Consider the following 22,887-nt stretch of genomic DNA (forward strand, 5'->3'; position numbering starts at 1 on the left):
CTAAGATAAGTGCTCTTAAGTCCTTGTGCAGATCATTTTTGTTCCTGGTATTGTATGTATGAACTGAGCTGTTTGTTGGAAAAGAGATATTATTTAGGACAAATTTCATCAAGGTGTAAATATACTGAGAGGCAGTAGTTAGTATACCCAGTTTTTGAAGAGGTTTCTACAGGACGTCCGTGAATTTACTCCACAAATAATACGTGTTACACGCTTTTGGACTCTGAAAACTTTTGTTTGACTTGAAGAGTTACCCCAAAATATTATACCATATGTCACTATGGAATGAAAGTAGGCAAAGTATGCAAGCTTTTTCATTTCATGTCGCCTATGTCTGCTGACACTCGAATTGCAAATACAGATTTGTTAAGGCGTTTCTGCAGTTCTGTGGTGTACCACTCCCAACTGAATTGTCGTGAGGCATAAACGAAAATGTAAGTGCATGTAAGCAGCTTTGTAAGTAATAAGCTGCATAAAAACTTAAGGGTAAATAAAATAATACCAAAGACAAGTGGCGCTGCAGAAAGGAAATTTGGGAACTAATATCCAACCAACTGCAGTGAGGTTAGTAGCTTGTTTGCAGGGAACCTGTCAGCAAAAGTGAATAAATGCTATAAATGAGAGAGAGGGTGGGGGACGGAGGGGGGAGGGGGAGAGGGGACGAGAGGTATGGGAGCGTTGGGCAGAGTCCTCACCTTGATCTGTGGGAGGGTGATGCGCTGCTCGGGGTCCTTGTGCAGCATGCGGCGGATGAGGTCGGCCAGGTCTTGGCTTATGGCCGGCCTGGGCGGTAGGCGGACGGGCTCCGTCTGGATCTTGCGGTAGAGCGCCACCACGTTGTCGTCCCGCCAAGGCACGTCGCCGAACACAAACGCGTACAGCGTCACACCCATCGACCAGATGTCCACCGCCTGCAACATCACCACCGCCAACACTGTAAACTGTGGCAAAGCTCGACGGCACCATCTCACCCAGATCCAGACCCTACACACACGCACCGATTTCTTGACCGGTCTACGTTTTCTAATCCAGTGGTCAGACCTGGGAATCTTTCTGAATGTAAATTGTGTCCCATGACGAATGCAACTATTGAAACGCCCGCCATTTCTGTTCTAGTACGTTGGCAACACTGAATGTTGTACGAGTTCCATCTCTGCAGTTAGTAATGGCGCGTTCCACGGCGGATCAATAAATTTCCATGGTGAAAACTTATTAAAAAGATTGTGCAGAGACTGTTTTCAAACTCTGGGGAATGTTTGATCAATGCAGTGCAGCAAATAAGTCAGCTGTGATGAGACGTTGGTAAATCTGAGAAAATCGGTTCAGTTGTAGGCATTAAACCACCGCGACGTCCTCGTGTTGGACATCCTACAGTAAACCTCTCCATCGTCTGTGAGACTGTTGCTGTAACTCAGGTGAAATCCAAGGACACTCATACCCATGGGCAAGGGGGGAGGAGGGGGGCCGTCCGCTGTGGCCAAGCGGTTCTAGGCGCTTCAGTCCGGAACCAAGCAGCTGCTCGACCGCAGGTTCGAATCTTGACTCGGGCATGGATGTGTGTGAATGTCCTTAGGTTAGTTAGGTTTAAATAGTTCTAAGTCTACAGGACTGATGACCTCAGATGTCAAGTCCCATAGTGCTTTGAACCATGTTGAGGGCGCTATCCTCCTCTCCCATCCCAGCCAGCCGCTGTAGCCGAGCGGTTCTAGGCACTACAGTCTGGAACCGCGCGACCGCTACGGCCACAGGTTCGAATCCTGCCTGGGGCATGGATGTGTGTGATGTCCTTAGGTTAGTTAGGTTTAAGTAGTTCTAAGTTATAGGGGACTGATGACCTCAGAAGTTAAGTCCCATAGTGCTCAGAGCCATTGGAATCATTTTTCTCCCATCCCACTAGCTCTAACGAAACAAAAATATACTGTACTCAGGTGTTTTTCTTTCAAGAAAACGATTTAAAAGTCAGTATTACACAGGCATGCAGCGCAAAATCGGGCATATAAAATGCGGATGCGTGGACTCTGGGGCAGCAAAAACACTATGAAAGAAACACAGAATAGTGAGTAGTAAAATATAGTACTCAACTTTGGTTCAAAAATGGTTCAAATGGCTCTGAGCACTATGGGACTTAACTTCTGAGGTCATCAGTCCCCTAGAACTTAGAACTACTTAAACCTAACAAACCTAAGGACATCACACACATCCATGCCCGAAGCAGGATTCGAACCTGCGACCGTAGCAGTCGCGCGATTCCAGACCGTAGCGTCTAGAACCGCTCGGCCACTACGGCCGGCTCAACTTTGGTCACGCCAGTTACAACAGTTGTAGAATGCAGGGTCAGCCTACCTGTTCCAGCGTCAACTACAGTTCAATGACAAAAACTTACACTACTGGCCATTAAAATTGCTACACCAAGCAGAAATGCAAATGATAAACGGGTATTCATTGGACAAATATATTATACTAGAACTGACATGTTATTACATTTTCACGCAATTTGGGTGCATAGATCCTGAGAAATCAGTACCCAGAACAACCACCTCTGGCCGTAATAACGGCCTTGATACGCCAGGGCAATGAGTCAGACAGAGCTTGGATGGCGTATACAGGTACAGCTGCCCATGCAGCTTCAACACGATAGCACAATTCATCAAGAGTAGTGACTGGCGTATTGTGACGAACCGGTTGCTCGGCCACCATTGACCAGACGTTTTCAATTGGTAAGAGATCTGGAGAATGTGCTGGTCAGGGCAGAAGTCGAACATTTTCTGTATCCAGAAAGGCCCGTACAGGACCTGCAACATGCGGTCGTGCACTATCCTGCTGAAATGTAGGGTTTCGCAGGGATCGAATGAAGGGTAGAGCCACGGGTCGTAACACATCTGAAATGTAACGTGCAATGTTTAAAGTGCAGTCAATGCGAACAAGAAGTGACCGAGACGTGTAACCAGTGGCACCCAATACCATCACGCCGGGTGATACGCCAGTATGGCGATGACGAATACACGCTTCAATGTGCGTTCACCGAGATGTCACCAAATACGGATGTGACCATAATGATGCTGTAAACAAATCCTGGATTCATCCGAAAAACTGACGTTTTTCCGTTCGTGCACCCAGGTTCGTCGTAGAGTACACCATCGCCGGTGCTCCTGTCTGTGATGCAGCGCCAAGGGTAACCGCAGCCACGGTCTCCGAGCTGATAGTCCATGCTGCTGCAAACCTCGTCGAACTGTTCGTGCAGATGGTTGTTGTCTTGCAAACGTCCCCATCTGTTGACTCAGGGATCGAGACGTGGCTGCACGATCCGTTACAGCCATGCGGATAACATGCCTGTCATCTCGACTGCTAGTGATACGAGGCCGTTGGGATCCAGCACGGCGTTCCGTATTCGCCTCCTGAACCCACCCATTCCATATTCTGCTAACACTTAATGGATCTCGACCAACGCGAGCAGCAATGTCACGATACGATAAACCGCAATCGCGGTAGGCTACAATCCGACCCTTATCAAAGTCGGAAACGTGATGGTACGCATTTGTCCTTACACGAGGCATCACAACAACATTTCACCAGGCAACGCCGGTCAAGTGCTGTTTGTGTAAGAGAAATCGGTTGGAAACTTTCCTCATGTCATCACGTTGTAGGTGTCGCCACCGTCGCCATCCTTGTGTGAATGCCCTGAAAATCTAATCATTTACATATCAATGCATCTTCTTCCTGTCGGTTAAAGTTTGCGTCTGTAGCACGTTATCTTCGTGGTGTAGCAATTTTAATGGCCAGTAGTGTAATAATGGTTTCTGAAGTAAATCGGAAGAAAACTAATCTTCTGTCTTGATGTACCATTCGAAGAGCAGTTTCAAACTAGCGGTACTCCGTTAAATGCGTAGGCAGGCGGTCGCTGTTCATATATGATCATTCTGTTCCTTGTTCTGTTTCTACTGGAGACCAGCCACTGGTTCTTTATCGGCCACTGCGTCTATCTCACTCCGCGATTTGACATGAAGATAGGACGAATGTTCTGCATGAGATCGCAAGGAAGACTTGGACCAACTTATAACTAGCAACTGAAACCTTATGCTCTTGCAAGGTTACTTTAGCGGGCGTCGCTCTCCCCGATGACGCTGCCGCTGCCGCTGCCGCTGCCGCTCCAGGGGGAGTGAGTCTCGCGGGCAGCGTGATTGGTTTGTGCTCAGCGATGTTCCTCCTGCACACGGACATCCACTGTATTTCTGGTACCAACTGTCGCATAGTCTTCTTGTGTGGCATCTCAATGCACCACACTTACTTCCTGAAATCCTATCGCACAGCTCTGCAGCCCTGGTACACCCTGTAGCTGTCACTACGTCAGTGCGGTAGCACGCCACTGCAACAATTCTCTTTCCGCAGAAAACGAATTACGACAAGATACTTCACTCCATCAATGCTACGCCGTTTTGTTTTGGCTGCTCTAGTGGTGTGCTAAGGTACTGTGGTGGCGACGATTGCAAAGCCTACCAGGACTGAGGACACTTATCTTCAATCAACAAAACAATTACTTGACTCTAATTTTTCGATGCGCTAATTAAAACTTTGTGGTTACACAACTACTGACAGCCTTGAGAGAACCAGTCCCGACAATACTCTACCATCTGGTGAGCAAGACGTATGAGACAGGCGAAATACCCTCAGACTTCAAGAAGAATTTAATAATTCCAATCCCAAAGAAAGCAGGTGTTGAGAGACGTGAAAATTACCAAACTATCAGTTTAATAAGTCACGGCTGCAAAATAATAACTCGAATTTTTTACAGACGAATGGAAAAACTGGTAGAAGCCGACCTCGGGGAAGATCAGTTTGGATTCCGTAGAAATGTTGGAACACGTGAGGCAATACTGACCCTACGATTTATCTTAGAAAATAGATTAAGGAAAGGCAAACCTACGTTTCTAGCGTTTGTAGACTTAGAGAAAGCTTTTGACGATGTTGACTGGAATACTCTCTTTCAAATTCTGAAGGTGGCACGGGTAAAATACAGGGAGCGAAAGGCTATTTACAACTTGTACAGAAACCAGGTGGCAGTTATAAGAGTCGAGGGACATGAAAGGGATGCAGTGGTTGAGAAGGGAGTGAGATAGGGTTGTGGCCTCTCCCCGATGTTATTCAGTCTGTATATTGAGCAAGCAGTAAAGGAAACAAAAGAAAATTTCGGAGCAGGTATTAAAATCCACGGAGAAGAAATAAAAACTTTGAGGTTCGCCGATGACATTGTAATTCTATCAGAGACAGCAAAGGACTTGGAAGAGCAGTTGAACGGAATGGACAGTGTCTTGAAAGGATGATATAAGATGAACATCAACAAAAGCAAAACCAGGATAATGGAATGTAATCGAATTAAGTCGGGTGATGCTGAGGGAATCAGTTTAGGAAAGGAGACGTTTAAAGTAGTAAAGGAGTTTTGCTATTTTGGGAGCAAAATAACTGATGATGGTCAAAGTAGACCGGATATAAAATGGAGACTGGCAATGGCAAGAAAAGCGTTTCTGAAGAAGAGAAATTTGTTAATATTGAGTATAGATTTAAGTGTCAAGAAGTCATTTCTGATAGTATTTGTATGGAGTTTAGCCATGCATGGAAGTGAAACATGGACGATAGTTTGGACAAGAAGAGAATAGAAGCTTTCGAAGTGTGGTGGTACAGAAGAATGCTGAAGATTAGATGGGTAGATCACATAACTAATGACGAGGTATTGAATAGAATTGGGGAGAAGAGGAGTTTGTGGCACAACTTGACTAGAAGAAGGGATCGGTTGGTAGGACATGTTCTGAGGCATCAAGGGATCACCAATTTAGTATTGGAGGGCAGCGTGGAGGGTAAAAATCGTAGAGAGAGACCAAGAGATGAAGACACTAAGCAGATTCAGAAGGATGTAGGTTGCAGTAGGTACTGGGAGATGAAGAAGCTTGCACAGGATAGAGTAGCATGGAGAGCTGCATCAAACCAGTCTCAGGACTGAAGACCACAACAACAACATGGTTACACTATAAAATGCGAAGAAAGAAACACTATGAGGTGCGCAACACTAAAAGATGAATGTCACTATCGCATGATGTGTCACTGCCAAGTAACACAGCTCTATGAAACTTGGACTATACACAGAAAGAACTGCTTCAGTGAAGTACAGAAGGTAACTGAAATGAATCCGCAATGAGGTGAACAGGAATGACATTTTTATTCAAAGACAATAATTGCGCTGCAGTCACCACGATTTATAATGATCCCTTTGACATTACAAAAGGTGGGACGTGGCTTTCAATAGGGAGTGTGGTCTCCACGGACGACCTGCATGCTTTGCTACGTGGTCCCAGACTGTCCACAAAGTTGATAACCAGTTCTCGTGGTGACAACTGCTGCATGGCGATTGGTGGATGTGGACGTGCTGCAACGCTTCTTCCCAACGCATCCCACAAGTGATCAATGAGATTTAAGTCGGGGGTGATGGGCAGGCCAATCCATTTACCGAATATCCTCTCGTTCCAACATCTGCTCCACCTGCACTGTTCGACGGCGTCACGCGTCGTCACCCATAAAAAGGAAGTCAGTGTACAACGCACCTCTGAAAAGCCTCACATGAGCAAGGAGTACAGTCACAGGAACGCTTAATGATCTCTAAGTTAGTACTCCCATGCAACACTGTTCTTCTCCATCCCGTAATACTTGGACCACCAGAACTACCATGATCAACAATCTTCCTGGGTGCATTACACGTTTCCACCTCTCACTATACGACGGTAGTCCAGCATTGTCGATCACGATCATTGTGGTGGTACAGGTATCATAGTTTGGGGATCTACGAGGGTCACTCCAAAAGAAATGCACACTATATTTTTAAAACCCATCTTTTATTCTACATGTTTGAAAGTTTTACAGTGTGTAGATACATCCTTTAGGAACAATATTTTCATTTCTCCACATAATTTCCATCCCTCTCAACTGACTTACACCATCTTGGAACCAGCGTCTGTATAGCTGCACGGTAAAATTCTGGACCATCCTGTTGGAGCCTCTGTTTGGCAGCATGCACAAGGGAGTCATCATCCTCAAACCTTGTTCCACGAAGAGAGTCTTTCAGTTTCCCAAAGAGATGATAGTCACATGGAGCCAGGTCAGAACTGTAAGGCGGGTGTTTCAGTGTTGTCCATCCGAGTTTTGTGATCGCTTCCATGGTTTTTTGCATTGTCGTGAAACAGCAAAACATCCTGCTTTTGCCTATGTGGTCGAACACGACCCAGTCAAGCTTGAAGTTTCTTCAGTGTCGTCATACATCTATCTAAATTTACGATGGTTCCACTTGGCATGATGTCCACAAGCAAGAGTCCTTCGGAATCGTAAAACACCTTAGCCATAACTTTTCCAGCAGGAGGTGTGGTTTTGAATTGGGTGAATTTGCATGCTGCCACTCCATTGATTGCCTCTTCGTCTCTGATGAAAAATGATGGAGCCATGTTTCATCACCTGTCACAATCCTTCCAAGAAAGTCATCTCCACCATTCTCGTACTGTTCCAAAAGTTCGCTGCATACCGTTTTTCTTGTTTCTTTGTGAGCCACTGTCAACATCCTTTGAACTCACCTGGCACAAACCTTTTTTAACGCCAGCACTTTCAGTATTCCGCAAGCACTTCCTTCCCCTATCCCAATGTAGCGTGACAATTCGTTCACTGTGATGCGTCTGTCAGTAGTCACCAATTCGTTAACTCTCTGCACATTGTCTGGAGTGTATGCAGTACGAGGCTTGCCACTGTGAGGACAATCCTCAATATTGCCAGCACTTTCAGTATTCCGCAAACACTTCCTTCCCCTATCCCAATGTAGCGTGACAATTCGTTCACTGTGATGCGTCTGTCAGTAGTCACCAATTCGTTAACTCTCCGCACATTGTCTGGAGTGTATGCAGTACGAGGCTTGCCACTGTGTGGACAATCCTCAATATTGCCGTGCCCGCTTTCATCACGTAACCTGCTTGCCCACCGACTAACTGTACTGCAACCGACAGCAGCATCTCCGTACACCTTTTTCAACCTCTTGTGGATGATTCCCACTGTCTCGTTTTCACAGCACAGGAATTCTATGACAGCACGTTGCTTCTGACTAACATCAAGTGTAGCAGCCACCTTGAAGACATGCTGTGACGGCGCCACTCACGGGAACAGGTTGAACTAAGTTTGAAACCAAGCGGGAAGGATGTATCTACACATTGTAAAACTTTCACACATGCAGAATGGAAACTGTATTTTCACAAAATAGTGTCCATTTCTTTTGGAGTGACCCTCGTATAATGTTTCATGGGCCTACTGACCTCCAAATGTTTGAACACGGTACACTCACCATCCAAGGTTATTGCGACACTGTCCTCCCCCTCTTCCATACATGCTTTTCCAGAGGCCATGACTTCATTTTTGTGTAAGACAATGGGCGACCGTATCAACCTGCGCAGGTGGACAACCTCTTGGAACCAGAGGATATCCAGTGAATGGACCAGCCTTCCATTCCCCCGACTTAAACCCCAGTGAGAAAGTGTGGGATGCGTTGGGGGGACCTTTTGCAGCAAGTCCACATACACCAATAACAAGCAGTTGTGAACTGTGCAGGTGGAGAAACTCCTTACCAACCTCGTGGCCAGCATGTGCGTACATCGCAGAGCATGCACCGCTGTCGGTTGTGACCTCATGCTCCTTTAAGAATCAAGTCCCGTCTACTGTAATGTCCGGACGACATCATAAAGCTTGTGACTTCAAAGTAATTATTATCTTACAATAAAAAATTTCCCTCTGCAGCGGAGTGTGCGCTCATATGGGCGGTGGGATACGAGCTACTGGCGAATGTAAAGCTGGGAGGACAGATCGTAAACTGTGCTTGTGTTGCTCAGTTGGTAGTGCACTAGCCTGCTCAAGGCGAAAGTGCCGAGTTCAGTTCTCGGTTCTACGCTCTGTTTCAATCTGGAAAGACGTTTAAAAAGTGCCATTTCTGTCTGTCTAGCTGTGTATTTCTTTTTTAGTTATCTTCAGTTCTGTCCTGTAGCTGTTCTATGTGTGGTCTAAATTTCATCGTACTACGTGACTTGGCTGTGACAAATCATGCGAAAGCTACATTCGTGCACACGCTTGTATTACAGGTAAGGCAATATTTTTCGGGCGCCCAGTAACACAGATCATGAGTAGTTTACGGAAGCGATGGGAAAGACCTTTGCAGGCTCTCTGTGTAGACCGTTGCGGCAGCGTACTGTACCTTGCCGCTGAAACTGGCGCCAGTGATGGCCTCTGGCGCCATGAAGGCTGGCGTGCCAGCAGTGCTGCTGAGCGACGCGTCGGCGCCGTCGAACTCGTTGCAGACGCCCAGGTCGCCGATCTGCACGCGGCCGTCCTCGCCCAGCAGCAGGTTGGACGGCTTGATGTCGCGGTGCACGATGCGCTGGTAGTGCACTGCAACATCGACCCTCCCGTCAGCCTCCGTGACGTCACTCACCCTCAAAAGCAACAAGTCACGACATCAGATTAAGTATTTGGCACTCTCTTAAGAGATCATACTGGTTCATTTTGCAAAGTTATTGAATCGGTGATCCTCCACTGTTGACGAAGTCATGACCGTGAATGCCAGGCGGTTGCACATAGCCCGTATTCTACATTCTCGTAACTACTAACGCCATCTGCGAACGGAAACACGAATTGACCAGCGTGGTATTTCGACTACCTCTTGTTTTAGATTTAACAGCGCTGGCATCAGAGACTGCTCGTAACAACAGTAACTTGAACAGTATGTTTTGAACAACAGCCGAGAAGTGAGCAAAGGAACAACACGCTAACAATAAATTGTGTTTTAAATTGGGTAAACGTTCCACAGACACTTTTGAAATGATAAAAACTGTTTATGATAGTGAAGAAATGACTCGTGAAAATGCTTTTAATTGGTATGCGAAGTTCCGTGAACGTAAAGAGATCATTGAAGATGATCCACGGCCATGAGCGTCATCGGCAGCCCGGGTCGAACAAAATGTTCAAATAGTCCGTAAAATTTTTCGAAAGGATAGTTGTGCATTTACCAGGTTAATAGACGGCTCTTTCTTTCTCCCAGTCAAAGTCATTATCAAGGCAAGAGGCGTTGTTGGAAGGCATTAGCGTGATTTCACTTGGCGGTAACTAATTTTGTGTTTGGTGTGTTTACTGCTGAAAATCGTGAGAAACCCACTGCTTTTGAGGTAAATCACATACGTCACCTTCTCGCGGAATACGTTGCTTAGTACATATGCAGAAGAAGAGGGCAGGTCACAGAATGCCCAAAACATAATGAAATGAAGGTTGTTATCTAACAGGAACAAATATCGACCAAAAGCAAGAATATGGTCGGTGTACTGGATGCTAACACTACAAAAATGCTAATATTACAGCTACAAAACCACAATTGAGTCTTCAGCCAATTACTTAACTACTAATACAACTTTTGTAGTACTAGCAGTTCTGTTACTAGCTGGGTTAGTGGTTTTGGGGTTTGTGGTTTTGTAGTTTCAGTATTAGTATTTTTAATAAGTATCAAGAATAAATAATTAACATACACAATTATTATTTCCATGAAAATGTGTATTCTATGGCCTGTTTTAGCTTCTCAGATAATGTCTGTAACTGTGAGCAATAAATAAAATAAAAATATAAAATGTGCTGCTTGACAAAAAACCGACGCACGACGAAGGAATGGGACGGAAATCGGTAGTTGTGATGTACATGTACAGACAAAGAAATGATTACAATTTCAGAGGAACTAGATGTTTTATTCAAGAGAAAGAGCTTCAAAAATTGAGTAAGTCAACAACGCGGTGGTACACCTCTGGCCCTTACGCATGGCATTAGTTGACAGAGTTATTGTAAGCCCTCTTGACGGATATCGCGCCAGATTCTGTTAATTTAGATTGTCAAAATCCCGACATGGTTAGAGGGCCATGCCCATAATACTCCAAACGTTCTCAGTTTGCGAGAGATTCATCTACCGTGCTTGCCACGGAAGGGTTTGGTAGGCACCAACACTAGAAGCAGTAACTTCAGCCATGTGCAAGCGGGCATTATCTTGCTGAAATGTAAGCCCAGAATGGCTTGCCATGAATGGTAACACAACGCGGCGTAGAATATCATCGGCGCCCCACTGTGCCGTAAGGGTGCTGCGAATGACAACCAAAGGGGTCGTGTTACGTAAAGGAATGACCTTAGTTTTCGGGATGTATGGCTGGTAACAATGAGGCTGGTATCCCACCGCTGCCTGGAGCGTCTCCAGATACGTCTTCGGCCTGGAATCTCATTGACTGGAATGGAATTGTCTTCAGTGATGAGTACCGCTCCGAACTGAGACCTGATGACCAGCAAAATAATGAATGGTGGACGACATAATGAGGGTATAAGAAGGAGACTGGTATAAGTAAAGAGAACAATCCTCTCTAAAGAAACACTCTACTAGTATCAAACATTGGCCTTGGTTTGCCAAAGGGGAGTGTTATGGGACCACTGCTTTTCACAATATATAAAAATGACCTAGTAGATAGTGTCGGGAGTTCCATGCGGCTTTTCGCGGATGATCCTGTAGTATACAGAGAAGTTGCAGCACTAGAAAATTGCAGCGAAATGCAGAAAGATCTGCAGCGGATAGGCACTTGGTGCAGGGAGTGGCAACTGATCCTTAACATAGAAAAATGTAATGTATTGCGAATACATAGAAAGAAGGATCCTTTTTTGTATGATTATATGATAGAGGAACAAACACTGGTAGCAGTTACTTCTGTAAAATATCTGGGAGTATGCGTACGGAACGATTTGAAGTGGAATGATCATATAAAATTAATTGTTGGTAAGGTGGGTGCCAGGTTGAGATTCATCGTTGTACAGCATCTAATGAATATTTTATTTTTCCCACTGAATCCAAATAACTCCAGGCTTTGAAATGAAATGATCGTATGGCATTGTTGGCCAATGACGGACTGTCAGTTCAGCCATCTGCTGGCAACTGTGTTCTGTCCTTCGTTCTGTTATTTTGCTTTAAGAAGAACAGTACGTCAATATATTTGTATATAAATTTGCATTATGAAGAAACCACATTCTATTCCTGCTACACATAATGAAGGTTTCAGTCCTCAAAAAGGAATTCCCGTCACGGCACATGGACACTGAGGAGCAATTACAATTTTATTTCATGCCCCTTATTTCTCTTTTACGTTCTTCCTTGCTACAAAGGAGAGAAGATTATGAATCACCCTTTGTCGGAACATGACATTTACTTTTTAATTTAACTGAAGCACTCAAACTCGCCGACGAAGGCACCTTTGATGAGCGCAAGGAAAGGCAATGAGAGGAGAAGGGTGGTCCTTATGGAAAACGGTAGTAGGATGTTGTTTGGGACAATAGAAAATAACGTCTATGGTACTAGAGAAATCTTACAGGATGAGAACTGTTCACAGTAAATCACTCTTTCATATCATTCATATTTATAACGAATCCTACTCCCGTTGTTCCATTTTCTGATGAAATTACTATTACCCTACATTCGGCTGAAAAAATCACAGCACTCCATCCATTTCACTTCACTTGTCCCTACTATGTTACATTCAGCATCTTCATTTCGCTTATCAGGCTTTCTAGCTACTCTGCCGGTTCATCTTTATCTCATGATCACTTCCACTTTTGTCAGAGTCTTCCCGATGATACGAAAGGAGGCTTAATCCGACATGTTTTTGTGACGAAAAAAGCACTGTGCAGCTTTTCACTTGCGGACCATTATTTCTGTGTGCAGTTTTGATTAGTTATGTGCATGTTCCATGGAATACCATTGCTATTTCAAGGGAGAGGTGATCACGACAAAAATGTTGAAAATCCAACAAAAGGATAACATTGTACGAGTCGGGCGGTGGAATGTCAGAAGCTTGAACGTGGTAGGGAAACTAGAAAACCTGAAAAGGGAAATGTAAAGGCTCAACCTAAATATAGTAGGGGTCAGTGAAGTGAAATGGAAAGAAGACAAGGATATCTGATAAAATGAGTGCAGGGTGATATCAACAGCAGCAGAAAGTGGTATAACGGGAGCAGGATTCGTTATGAATAGGAACGTAGGGCAGAGAGTGTGTTACTGTGAACAGTTCAGTGATATGGCTGTTCTTATTATAGTCGACAGCAAATCAACACCAACAACGACAATTCAGGTATACATGCCGACGTCGCAAGCTGAAGATGAGGAGACAGAGAAAATATATGAGGATAGAGAAAACAGTATGTAAAGGGAAATGAAACCTAATAGTTATGGATGACTGGAATGCAGTTGTAGGGAAAGGAGTAGAAGGGAAGTTTACGAGAGAACATGGGCTTGGGACAAGGAATGAGAGAGGAGAAAGACTAAACGAGTTATGTAATAAATTTCAGCTAATAATTGCGAATACTCTGTTCAAGAATCAGAAAAGGAGGAAGTATACTTGTAAAAGGTCGGGTGATAGACGAAGAGTTCAGTTAGATCTCATAATGATCAGACACAGTTTCCACCTAAATCCGATACTGGATTGTAAGGAGTACCCAGGAGCAGATATAGACTCAGATCACAATGTAGTAGTGATGAAGAGTGGGCTGAAGTTAAAAGATTAGTCACGAAGAATCAATACACAAAGAAGTGGGATATGGAAGTACTAAGTGTTGAGTGGTACTTAAGTAAATAAGTTAGTGAAATCAAAGTGAACTAGAAATTAGAATATAAATGGAAAACTTGGTTTAGTTTGGAGATTTACATACTGGCACACAGCGGGCACAACAGCAGAGCAGAAGAGACAATGACCGTCAAGTCAGCAAGTTCCACATAAGCGGGCGCTGTCGATTCAGCCGTCAGGGCATCGCCCGACCAGCTCACGTGTTTCTCAGTTGTCGCATGTGAGCAAAGGCCCTCGCCTACATTCCAAGAGCCAATGACCGACGTTAAGAAGATTCTTCGAGAAGCTTTTCAACGTGACGGAAGAGGCAATGACCGGCTCACGTGTTTCTCAGTCGTCACTTGCGATCAAAGGCCCCCGCCTACATTCCAAGAGCCAATGACCGAGGTCAAGAAGATTCTTCGAGAAGCTTTTCAATGTGACAGAAGAGGCAATGGCCGTGAAGTCGTTCACCTCCAGTGAACTGAAGTGAATAAATACGCGAGACGCGGTGGGCCCGACAGATGAAGACAGATGAAGACGGGGATGAAGACGAAGATGGGGACGGAGACGAAGATGAGAGACGAAGGAAGAAAAGAAGAGTAGCAGTAGTTTTCAGTCAGTTTCGGTGTTGAAGACCGTCATGCAAGAAGAGACTGCTTCATGCACAGACGCACCAAGTCCGCCGCTGTAATGGAATAGCAAGCAGCAGCCGCGGCGTCAGAAGACAGAAGTTAAAAGGTATTTGAAGTCTGATTTTTACGTACCCGGGTGACTCGTGAGGATGGGAAGGAGACGGCCTCACCTCAGCAGTCACCTGTGAGCTGGGATGAAGACCTGACAGCCGAAGACTGGCAAGCGGGAGTCCGTGGTTCGAGTTCGGGACACTAGCCTTGCCCCGCCGCGCCGCTCCGCTGGTCGACGCACAACACACGCGGCCGCTTAGAGAAGAGAAACACTGGGACGCCACATCCAAGATATCACCATCCGATGCACGACTTCCCTCGCAATAATTAAACGGGCTACCTCGCGCTGCGCGTCTCCGGTCAGCTGGGCGAGACGGCGACACGAGATACACACCGCTACGCGTAATCAGACGCCGCCGCCGCCGCCGCCGCCGCCGCTGCCGCAGCAGAAGACTTCACAAACTACACAGCTGCCGCTCTCCGAACCAGAACATCCCGTAAGATACAGTTGTACAAATCTTCAATAAAAGTTATCTTATGTAAAAATGATGTTTCATTCGACCTCATACCCGAGCCAAGGAAGAACCCACCCTGCCCACATGTTGTTAAGAGAGAAAAGTTAATTTATTTAATATTTTCACCCTGACAGAATGCTTTAGAATGCTCATCCTGACAATTGACAGCATCAAAAGAGAAAACCCAGTTACATTGAGTGACGGAAGTGTCACATTTAGTAACACAACTGTTACATTTGGTGTCGGAAGCCGTTTTAGTTGTTACATTTGGTGTCAGAGAAAAAACCCTTGGCTCAATATGAGGTGTGAATGACAGTAACTAGAGGTCCACAGTTAGTATTGTTTAATGTGTGAAAGGATAGAGGTTTGCATAACAGTTGCAATATTTTCTTTATTTGGAAGTGTATTCTCTTTCATAATTTTAAGAGTTTGTCGAAAATATTTAAACATCTTTTGAATTCAGTGTGGTAATATTGTGTAACTAATAGTTTGTAAAATGATGACACGAAATCGTACAAAGTCAGAGTCAGCACCACAAGCGGTTTCTACTGATGAAGCTATTCAAATCTTAGTTAATCAGATAGAACAGCTTAAAAGTGATAATAATGCATTATTTAAGCAGTTGTGTGAGGTTAGGCAAACCAGTTCAATCCCTCCCACCCTAGATTCCTCAGCAGCAGCCTTAGTAACTCCTTTTTCAGGTAAACCTGGCGAGGACATAACAGCCTTTTTCGATGATTTAGTAGCAGCTGCAAAGTTAGGATCATGGTCAGATGAACAGCTCTTACAAATGACAAAGTTAAGATTGACAGGAGAGGCTAAAGCACACGTCTTATACCATGAAGAATTACGGAATGCTCCAACATTTGAGGAATTGAAGAAAGGATTGCTTAAACGTTTTCAAAAACAGAACAGCTGTAGATTTTATAGGGAAAAATTAAATACTATCACTCAGAGGCAAAACGAGTCATTAGAAAGCTTTGTAGATAGGATTAGAAAAGTTAATATTAACACCTATCAGTTGAAACTAGTGATGAAGCAAATAAGTTTATTTTACAAGAGGCAGAAGATAGAGCTCTGGATACATTTTTACGTGGGTTACCTCCTGAAACGTCCCGTCGTGTCAGGACAGAGTTTCCTAAAAATTTAGCAGAAGCTGTATCTGTGGCGACAGCTTTTGAAGAAATAGACATTGCCACCAGATACAAGGAGAAGCGAAATATATTTTCAGCAGGAGTACGATGTTTTCGGTGCGATCGACAGGGACATATAGCAAAAAACTGCAGACAACCTCAATGCACTAATTGTCAAAGAATAGGTCACACATTCAAGGAATGCAGGTCTAAGAAAGTTTTTGGAAATAGAAATCAGTTAAACTCAAACGGGAATGTCGGAGCCGCCGCCAGGCGTTCCCAATGAAGTTTCATGCCATTAAGGCGAATGTGAAGGCGGAATGCTGGTTATCTGCTACCATACAGGATAAAGAAGCTAGGATACTGGTGGATACAGGCGCAAACGTATCAATAGTAAGTAATGAATGTATTGGAGAAAAGAAATACGACCCTCCAAGGTATAGATTGAATGGAGTCGGAGGAGGTACAGTTAAGTCATTAGGATGTACATCATTGATTTTCTATATTCACGGTGTACAATTTCAGGAAAATGTAGAAGTGGTAACAAAGGTAACTGACGGGTACGACGCGATCCTAGGGTTGGATTTCCTGAATAAACATCACGCTAAAATCGACCTCAGACAGCAAGCTGTAGAACTTAGCGGAATAGTGTTTCAGCTAGGTGACACCGCTGCCAAGGGGCCTCTGCCGCAAGATTTCCCCAACCGGAAGGCGTAATCAGCTATACTGCGTGCAACGTCCTTGAAGGTTGATTCGCGGGATCAGATAACATCTGGCTCAGGAAAACTTCTCTGGATGACCGTTGACCACGAAGTACCTACAGATACAGTGTGTCTAATAGAGCCTTTAGAGGAAAATGAGGAATTAGATGTATCACATTGTTTTGTACGTAGGAGTGTTGTACGGGTTCAAGACGTTGAGGGAGAAAGAAAAGTACCGGTACATATTGACAATTTCGGAGTGGAGGACAAAGAGTTGCATAAGGGAATATTAGTGGCTACAGTCAGTACTTTTGAAGAAGAAGATTTCATTTGGTCAGATATTAATGATGGTCAGAAACCAGACGCCTATAAAACCGCATTGCGGCAGAAGGTTGAGCATTTGAAAGGAAAGGATAGAGACACGATAGAAGCAGTTTTAGTTGAGTTCCAAGATTTATTTAATGCAGAAGGTCCATTGCCAGCAACAGACATCACACAGCATAGGATCCCAACAGGAAATAGCCCCCCAGTTTATAGGAAGCCTTATAGAGTTCCGCATCACTTACAGCCAGTACTGGATGAATTTATAGAACAGCATCTAAAAGATGGAATTATAGAACATTCTGATTCGCCTTATAATTCAAATATTGTAATTATTCCAAAGAAGTCTCCCGACGGTACGAAACGATATAGATTTTGTTGTGACTACAGACACCTTAACAAACAAACTATCTCAGATGTTTGTCCTCTTCCAAACATTACAGATATCATTGACAGTTTGGGTAACAGTAAATACTTTTCAACAATCGATCTACGTAGTGGATATCATCAATTGGAAGTTTCTCCTGAAGATAGGCATAAAACAGCATTTTCTACCCCTGGAGGCCACTGGCAATTTAAAAGAATGCCTTTCGGTTTGAAAAATGCACCAGCAACTTTTCAAAGACTACTCGATGGAGTATTATTGCGAGGACTCAAAACTAAGCAATGTTGTGTATATCTAGACGATATTATTGTATTCTCCAGAGACATTAATGAACATGCTGTGCGTCTGTGTAATGTTTTCCAGAGACTTAGAAAAGCTAAATTAACATTAAATATGGAAAAATGTAGTTTTGCATTGACAGAGGTTACATACCTAGGGCATGTCATTAGTAAAAAAGGAATTAAAACAGATCCTCGATTAATTTCGGCAGTTAAGGACTTCCCAACACCACAACGCGTTAAGGAAGTACAAAGTTTCATTGGTCTCGCATCGTATTACCGAAAATATGTTCAAAATTTTGCTGAAATTGCCCGACCCTTAACCCAATTATTTAAAAAGGGTGCAAAATTTCATTGGTCTGAAGATTGTGAATCTGCATTTCAAACCCTTAAAGATAAGTTAACACACAGTCCTGTATTAGCCTACCCAGATTATAATAAAAAATTTATTTTATCCTGTGACGCAAGTGGTCATTCAGTAGGAGTTGTTTTGAGTCAGAATATTAATGGCGCGGAACACCCCATAGCCTACGCTTCGAGACAACTAACAACGGCAGAAAGAAATTATTCCACAACGGAGAAAGAATTGTTAAGTGTTATTTATGGTATCAAATACTTTAAATGCTACTTGTATGGTAGAAAATTCAGGGTTATTACAGACCACGCAGCTTTAAAATGGTTGCTTGGATTGAAGGATCCATCTAGTTGTCTTACCCGTTGGGCCCTATGTCTTTCCGAAATGGATTTCGAAGTTATCCATAAACCAGGCAAAAAACACACGAATGCAGATTGCCTAAGTCGGAAAATAGCACTTTTGGAAGCAACAGGCCGAGATACTGAGGACTGGAGAAAGGCACAAGATGAGGATACAGAACGTAAAAAATACGCAACTCAAAAACAATTTTGCTTTGAAGATGGTGTATTATGGCGTAAAACAAAACTTGGACCGCGAATTGTTGTTCCCCAACACCTTAGACAAGAAATAATGGCAGAGGCCCACGATCATATCCTTGCAGGACACGGTGGACAGCGGACAACCGAAAGACGAGTAGCAGAGCGATTTTGGTGACAAACCAGAAAGCAGGATGTTGCGCAGTACGTTCGTAATTGCATTGCGTGCGCACAACGAGCTGAACTTTCTCCTTCAAAAATACCCTTACAGAGGCTCCCCGAGGCTTCATGTCCATTTCAAATCTGCGGAGTGGATCTCTACGGGCCATTTCATAAAACACCTGCTGGTAATAGGTATGTTCTTACAATTATCGATCACTTTTCACGCTATCTAGCTATGGTGAGTCTCCCAGATCAGCAAGCAAATACAGTTGCCCAAGCTTTAGTTAACAACTGGATACTTAAATTTGGAGTACCTGAAGCTATTATCACAGATCAGGGATCTAATTTTATGTCTGAATTGATGAAACAGCTATGCCACTTATTAAAAATACGCAAATTACGCACAACTCCGTTACACCCTCAGTGCAACGGGCGCACAGAAAGAGTTCATCGGACAAGTGGCAAGATGCTTAGTTATTATATTAACGAACAATATTCTAATTGGGATACGTATTTGCCAATAATCATGTCGGTATACAACGCCAAAACGCATGAAGCAACTGGCATGTCACCTTATGAAGTGGTCTATGGGAGAAAAATGCCGTCCCCTTTTGATGTAATCAGGCAGAAAAACGGAAAAGTCGGAGAAACAGTAAGAGATTTCAGTCGAATGATGCAGGATGTGTGGAAAAAGGTTCAAAAATCTAATACAAAGGCTTTGGAACGACAGGAAAGATTCGGTAATACCCTAGCTAAATATCCAAATTACAAAATCGGTCAGTGGGTTATGCTTTCAACTCCTTACATAGCGAAAGGAAAAACGAAGAAATTTGTAACAAACTACAGAGGTCCTTATCAAATTATTGAGATCACGTCACCAGTCAACGTTAAATTGCAACTGCCCACCCGAACTACCATTGTCCATGCAAGTCGTTTAAAACCTTTTAAGGGCGCTCCAGATGTAATTCCTTCAACAATAGTGTCTGCTTTTCCGAAGGGTGGAGGAAGTTCCCGTAAAGGAAAAAGAGTGGCCACGCCAGCACAACATACAGACATGGCACCATACAATCTTCGTTCAAGGGTGCGAATGTCCTAGTTGAATCTTAGTAGACTGTGGACAGTATACAAATGTAAATAATTAATAAATTATGACGGTTTATTTTTTAAGAAAGAAAAGTTGAACGTAGAAACATGTAGATCTTGTAGTTAACAATGTATTCCTTCTTTTCTTTGTTTTTGTTTTTACTTGGTTTGTAGGTTCATAACCATGTTGTTTGCTTTGTTCAGAAAACGCCATGCTAAGCATTTCCTACACAAAACCTATCCTACCGCAATGACTCCGTTGACAGTTCCCTTCTGAAGTCATTAGATATGTCATAAACTCACAGCAAGGCAAAATTGATGCCAATGTTATGATGCAACATGTTTTAAAATTAAAAGGTGAACGCAAAACTAAAATTATAATGCTAGGGACGGGTATATCTGGAACCTTTGTGTTGGTGTTTCTGCTTTGTACCGTTTTCTTTTATTTAAGACGAAAAAATAAGCCAAATAATAATATACCACTTCATCAAATCCCTGTTAACTGGATACCACACTCTTAACTGGTGTACTTCAGTAATTACTTTTGAGCATTAGTGTATTAATTTTGTTATTGTACTTCATTCTTTATTAAACAGTCTCTTGTTAAAATAAACAATTCTGTGGAATAGATATTCTTGCATTAGTATAGCTTAGATTAAACAGCTGTTGCTACGTAATTTTCTAAGCGCAAAATCTATTTTTTGTTTATTCATTGTCATCAAGATTTGTTACACTTATTACAACCATTTATGTAAGAACTATGTGATTCCTGACTGTACAGTGCTTTTGTAAAGTGATAAAGTATTTTCCACATACTTAATGTGAAGCGTGTGTAATCTTCTAAGTCGAGAGTTTTCAGTGCTTGTGCTTTTTCCGTGTGAAGAGTGGAGGAATGTTGAGTGGTAAATTTGAGGGTGAATTTCTCCGAAGGGTGGAGGAATGTTGAGTGGTACTTAAGTAAATAAATTAGTGAAATCAAAGTGAACTAGAAATTAGAATATAAATGGAAAACTTGGTTTAGTTTGGAGAGTTACATACTGGCACACAGCGGGCACAACAGCAGAGCAGAAGAGACAATGACCGTGAAGTCAGCAAGTTCCACATAAGCGGGCGCTGTCAGTTCAGCCGTCAGGGCATCGCCCGACCGGCTCACGTGTTTCTCAGTTGTCGCATGTGAGCAAAGGCCCTCGCCTACATTCCAAGAGCCAATGACCGACGTTAAGAAGATTCTTCGAGAAGCTTTTCAACGTGACGGAAGAGGCAATGACCGGCTCACGTGTTTCTCAGTCGTCACATGCTATCAGAGGCCCCCGCCTACATCCCAAGAGCCAATGACCGAGGTCAAGAAGATTCTTCGAGAAGCTTTTCAACGTGACAGAAGAGGCAATGGCCGTGAAGTCGTTCACCTCCAGTGAACTGAAGTGAATAAATACGCGAGACGCGGTGGGCCCGACAGATGAAGACAGATGAAGACAGATGAATGCAGGGACGAAGATGAAGACGGAGACGGGGACGGAGACGAAGACGAGAGACGAAGGAAGAAAAGAAGAGTAGCAGTAGTTTTCAGTCAGTTTCGGTGCTGAAGACCGTCATGCAAGAAGAGACTGCTTCATGCACAGACGCACCAAGTCCGCCGCTGTAATGGAATAGCAAGCAGCAGCCGCGGCGTCAGAAGACAGAAGTTAAAAGGTATTTGAAGTCTGATTTTTACGTACCCGGGTGACTCGTGCGGACGGGAAGGAGACGGCCTCACCTCAGCAGTCACCTGTGAGCTGGGATGAAGACCTGACAGCCGAAGACTGGCAAGCGGGAGTCCGTGGTTCGAGTTCGGGACACTGGCCTTGCCCCGCCGCGCCGCTCCGCTGGTCGACGCACAACACACGCGGCCGCTTAGAGAAGAGAAACACTGGGACGCCACATCCAAGATATCACCATCCGATGCACGACTTTGCTCGCTATAATTAAACGGGCCACCTCACGCTGCGCGTCTCCAGTCAACTGGGCGAGACAGCGACACGAGATACACACCGCTACGCGTAATCAGATGCCGCCGCCGCCGCCGCCGCCGCCGCAGCAGAAGACTTCACAAACGACACAGCTGCCGCTCTCCGAACCAGAACATCCCGTAAGATACAGTTGTACAAATCTTCAATAAAAGTTATCTTATGTAAAAATGATGTTTCATTCGACCTCATACCCGAGCCAAGGAAGAACCCACCCTGCCCACATGTTGTTAAGAGAGAAAAGTTAATTTATTTAATATTTTCACCCTGACAGAATGCTTTAGAATGCTCATCCTGACAATTGACAGCATCAAAAGAGAAAACCCAGTTACATTGAGTGACAGAAGTGTCACATTTAGTAACACAACTGTTACATTTGGTGTCGGAAGCCGTTTTAGTTGTTACATAAGCAATGATGAGATACGCTTGAAGTTCTCTAAGGCAATAGATACAGCAGTAGGAAAATGGTTCAATAGCAGTACAGCTGAAGAAGAATGGATATCCCTAAAAAAGGCAATCACGAAGTTGGAAAGAAAAACATAGATACAAAGAAGGTAACTGCGAAGAAACCATGGCTAACAGAAGAAATACTTCAGCTGAACGATGAAAGAAGAAAGTACATAAATATTCAGGGAAATTCAGGAACACAGAAATACAAATCGCTGAGGATTGAAATGAATAGGAAATGCAGGGATGCATGAAGAATGTGAACAAATCGAAAAAGAAATGACTGTCAGAAGGAGTGACTCGGTGTACAGGAAAGTGAAAATAAGTTTTGGTGAAATTAAATGTAAGGGTCATACCATTAAGAACGCAACGAGAAATCCACTCTTAAATGCAGAGGAGAGAGCAGGTAGGTGGAGAGAGTACATAGAAGACCTCTATGAGGGGGAAGATTTGTCTGATGTGATAGAAGAAGAAACAGGAATCTTATTATTACGAGTGGAATTAAAATTCAATGTGAAAGGATATCGATGATTCGCTGAAGACAGTGATATCTACAATGTAAGTAAAGAATAATTACAGGATCTGCTGAATGGAATGAATAATCTA

General features: G+C 43.7%; 1 protein-coding gene across 2 annotated transcripts in view; it reads right to left on the reverse strand.

Annotated features, from left to right (window-relative positions):
- The window catches only part of LOC126418619 (calcium/calmodulin-dependent protein kinase kinase 1), a 1,500,745-nt gene that overhangs the window by 13,967 nt on the left and 1,463,891 nt on the right, over positions 1–22,887 (reverse strand). For both annotated transcript variants that reach the window (XM_050085460.1, XM_050085461.1), the window contains 2 exons: positions 9,263–9,456; positions 696–911 (listed from right to left, as the gene is read on the reverse strand). In XM_050085460.1, coding sequence (XP_049941417.1) covers positions 696–911; positions 9,263–9,456 — 410 coding nt within the window. The remainder of the gene's footprint in view (positions 1–695; positions 912–9,262; positions 9,457–22,887) is intronic.

Source organism: Schistocerca serialis, chromosome 9 (genome assembly GCF_023864345.2).
Source record: "Schistocerca serialis cubense isolate TAMUIC-IGC-003099 chromosome 9, iqSchSeri2.2, whole genome shotgun sequence".
Lineage (NCBI taxonomy): Eukaryota > Metazoa > Arthropoda > Insecta > Orthoptera > Acrididae > Schistocerca > Schistocerca serialis.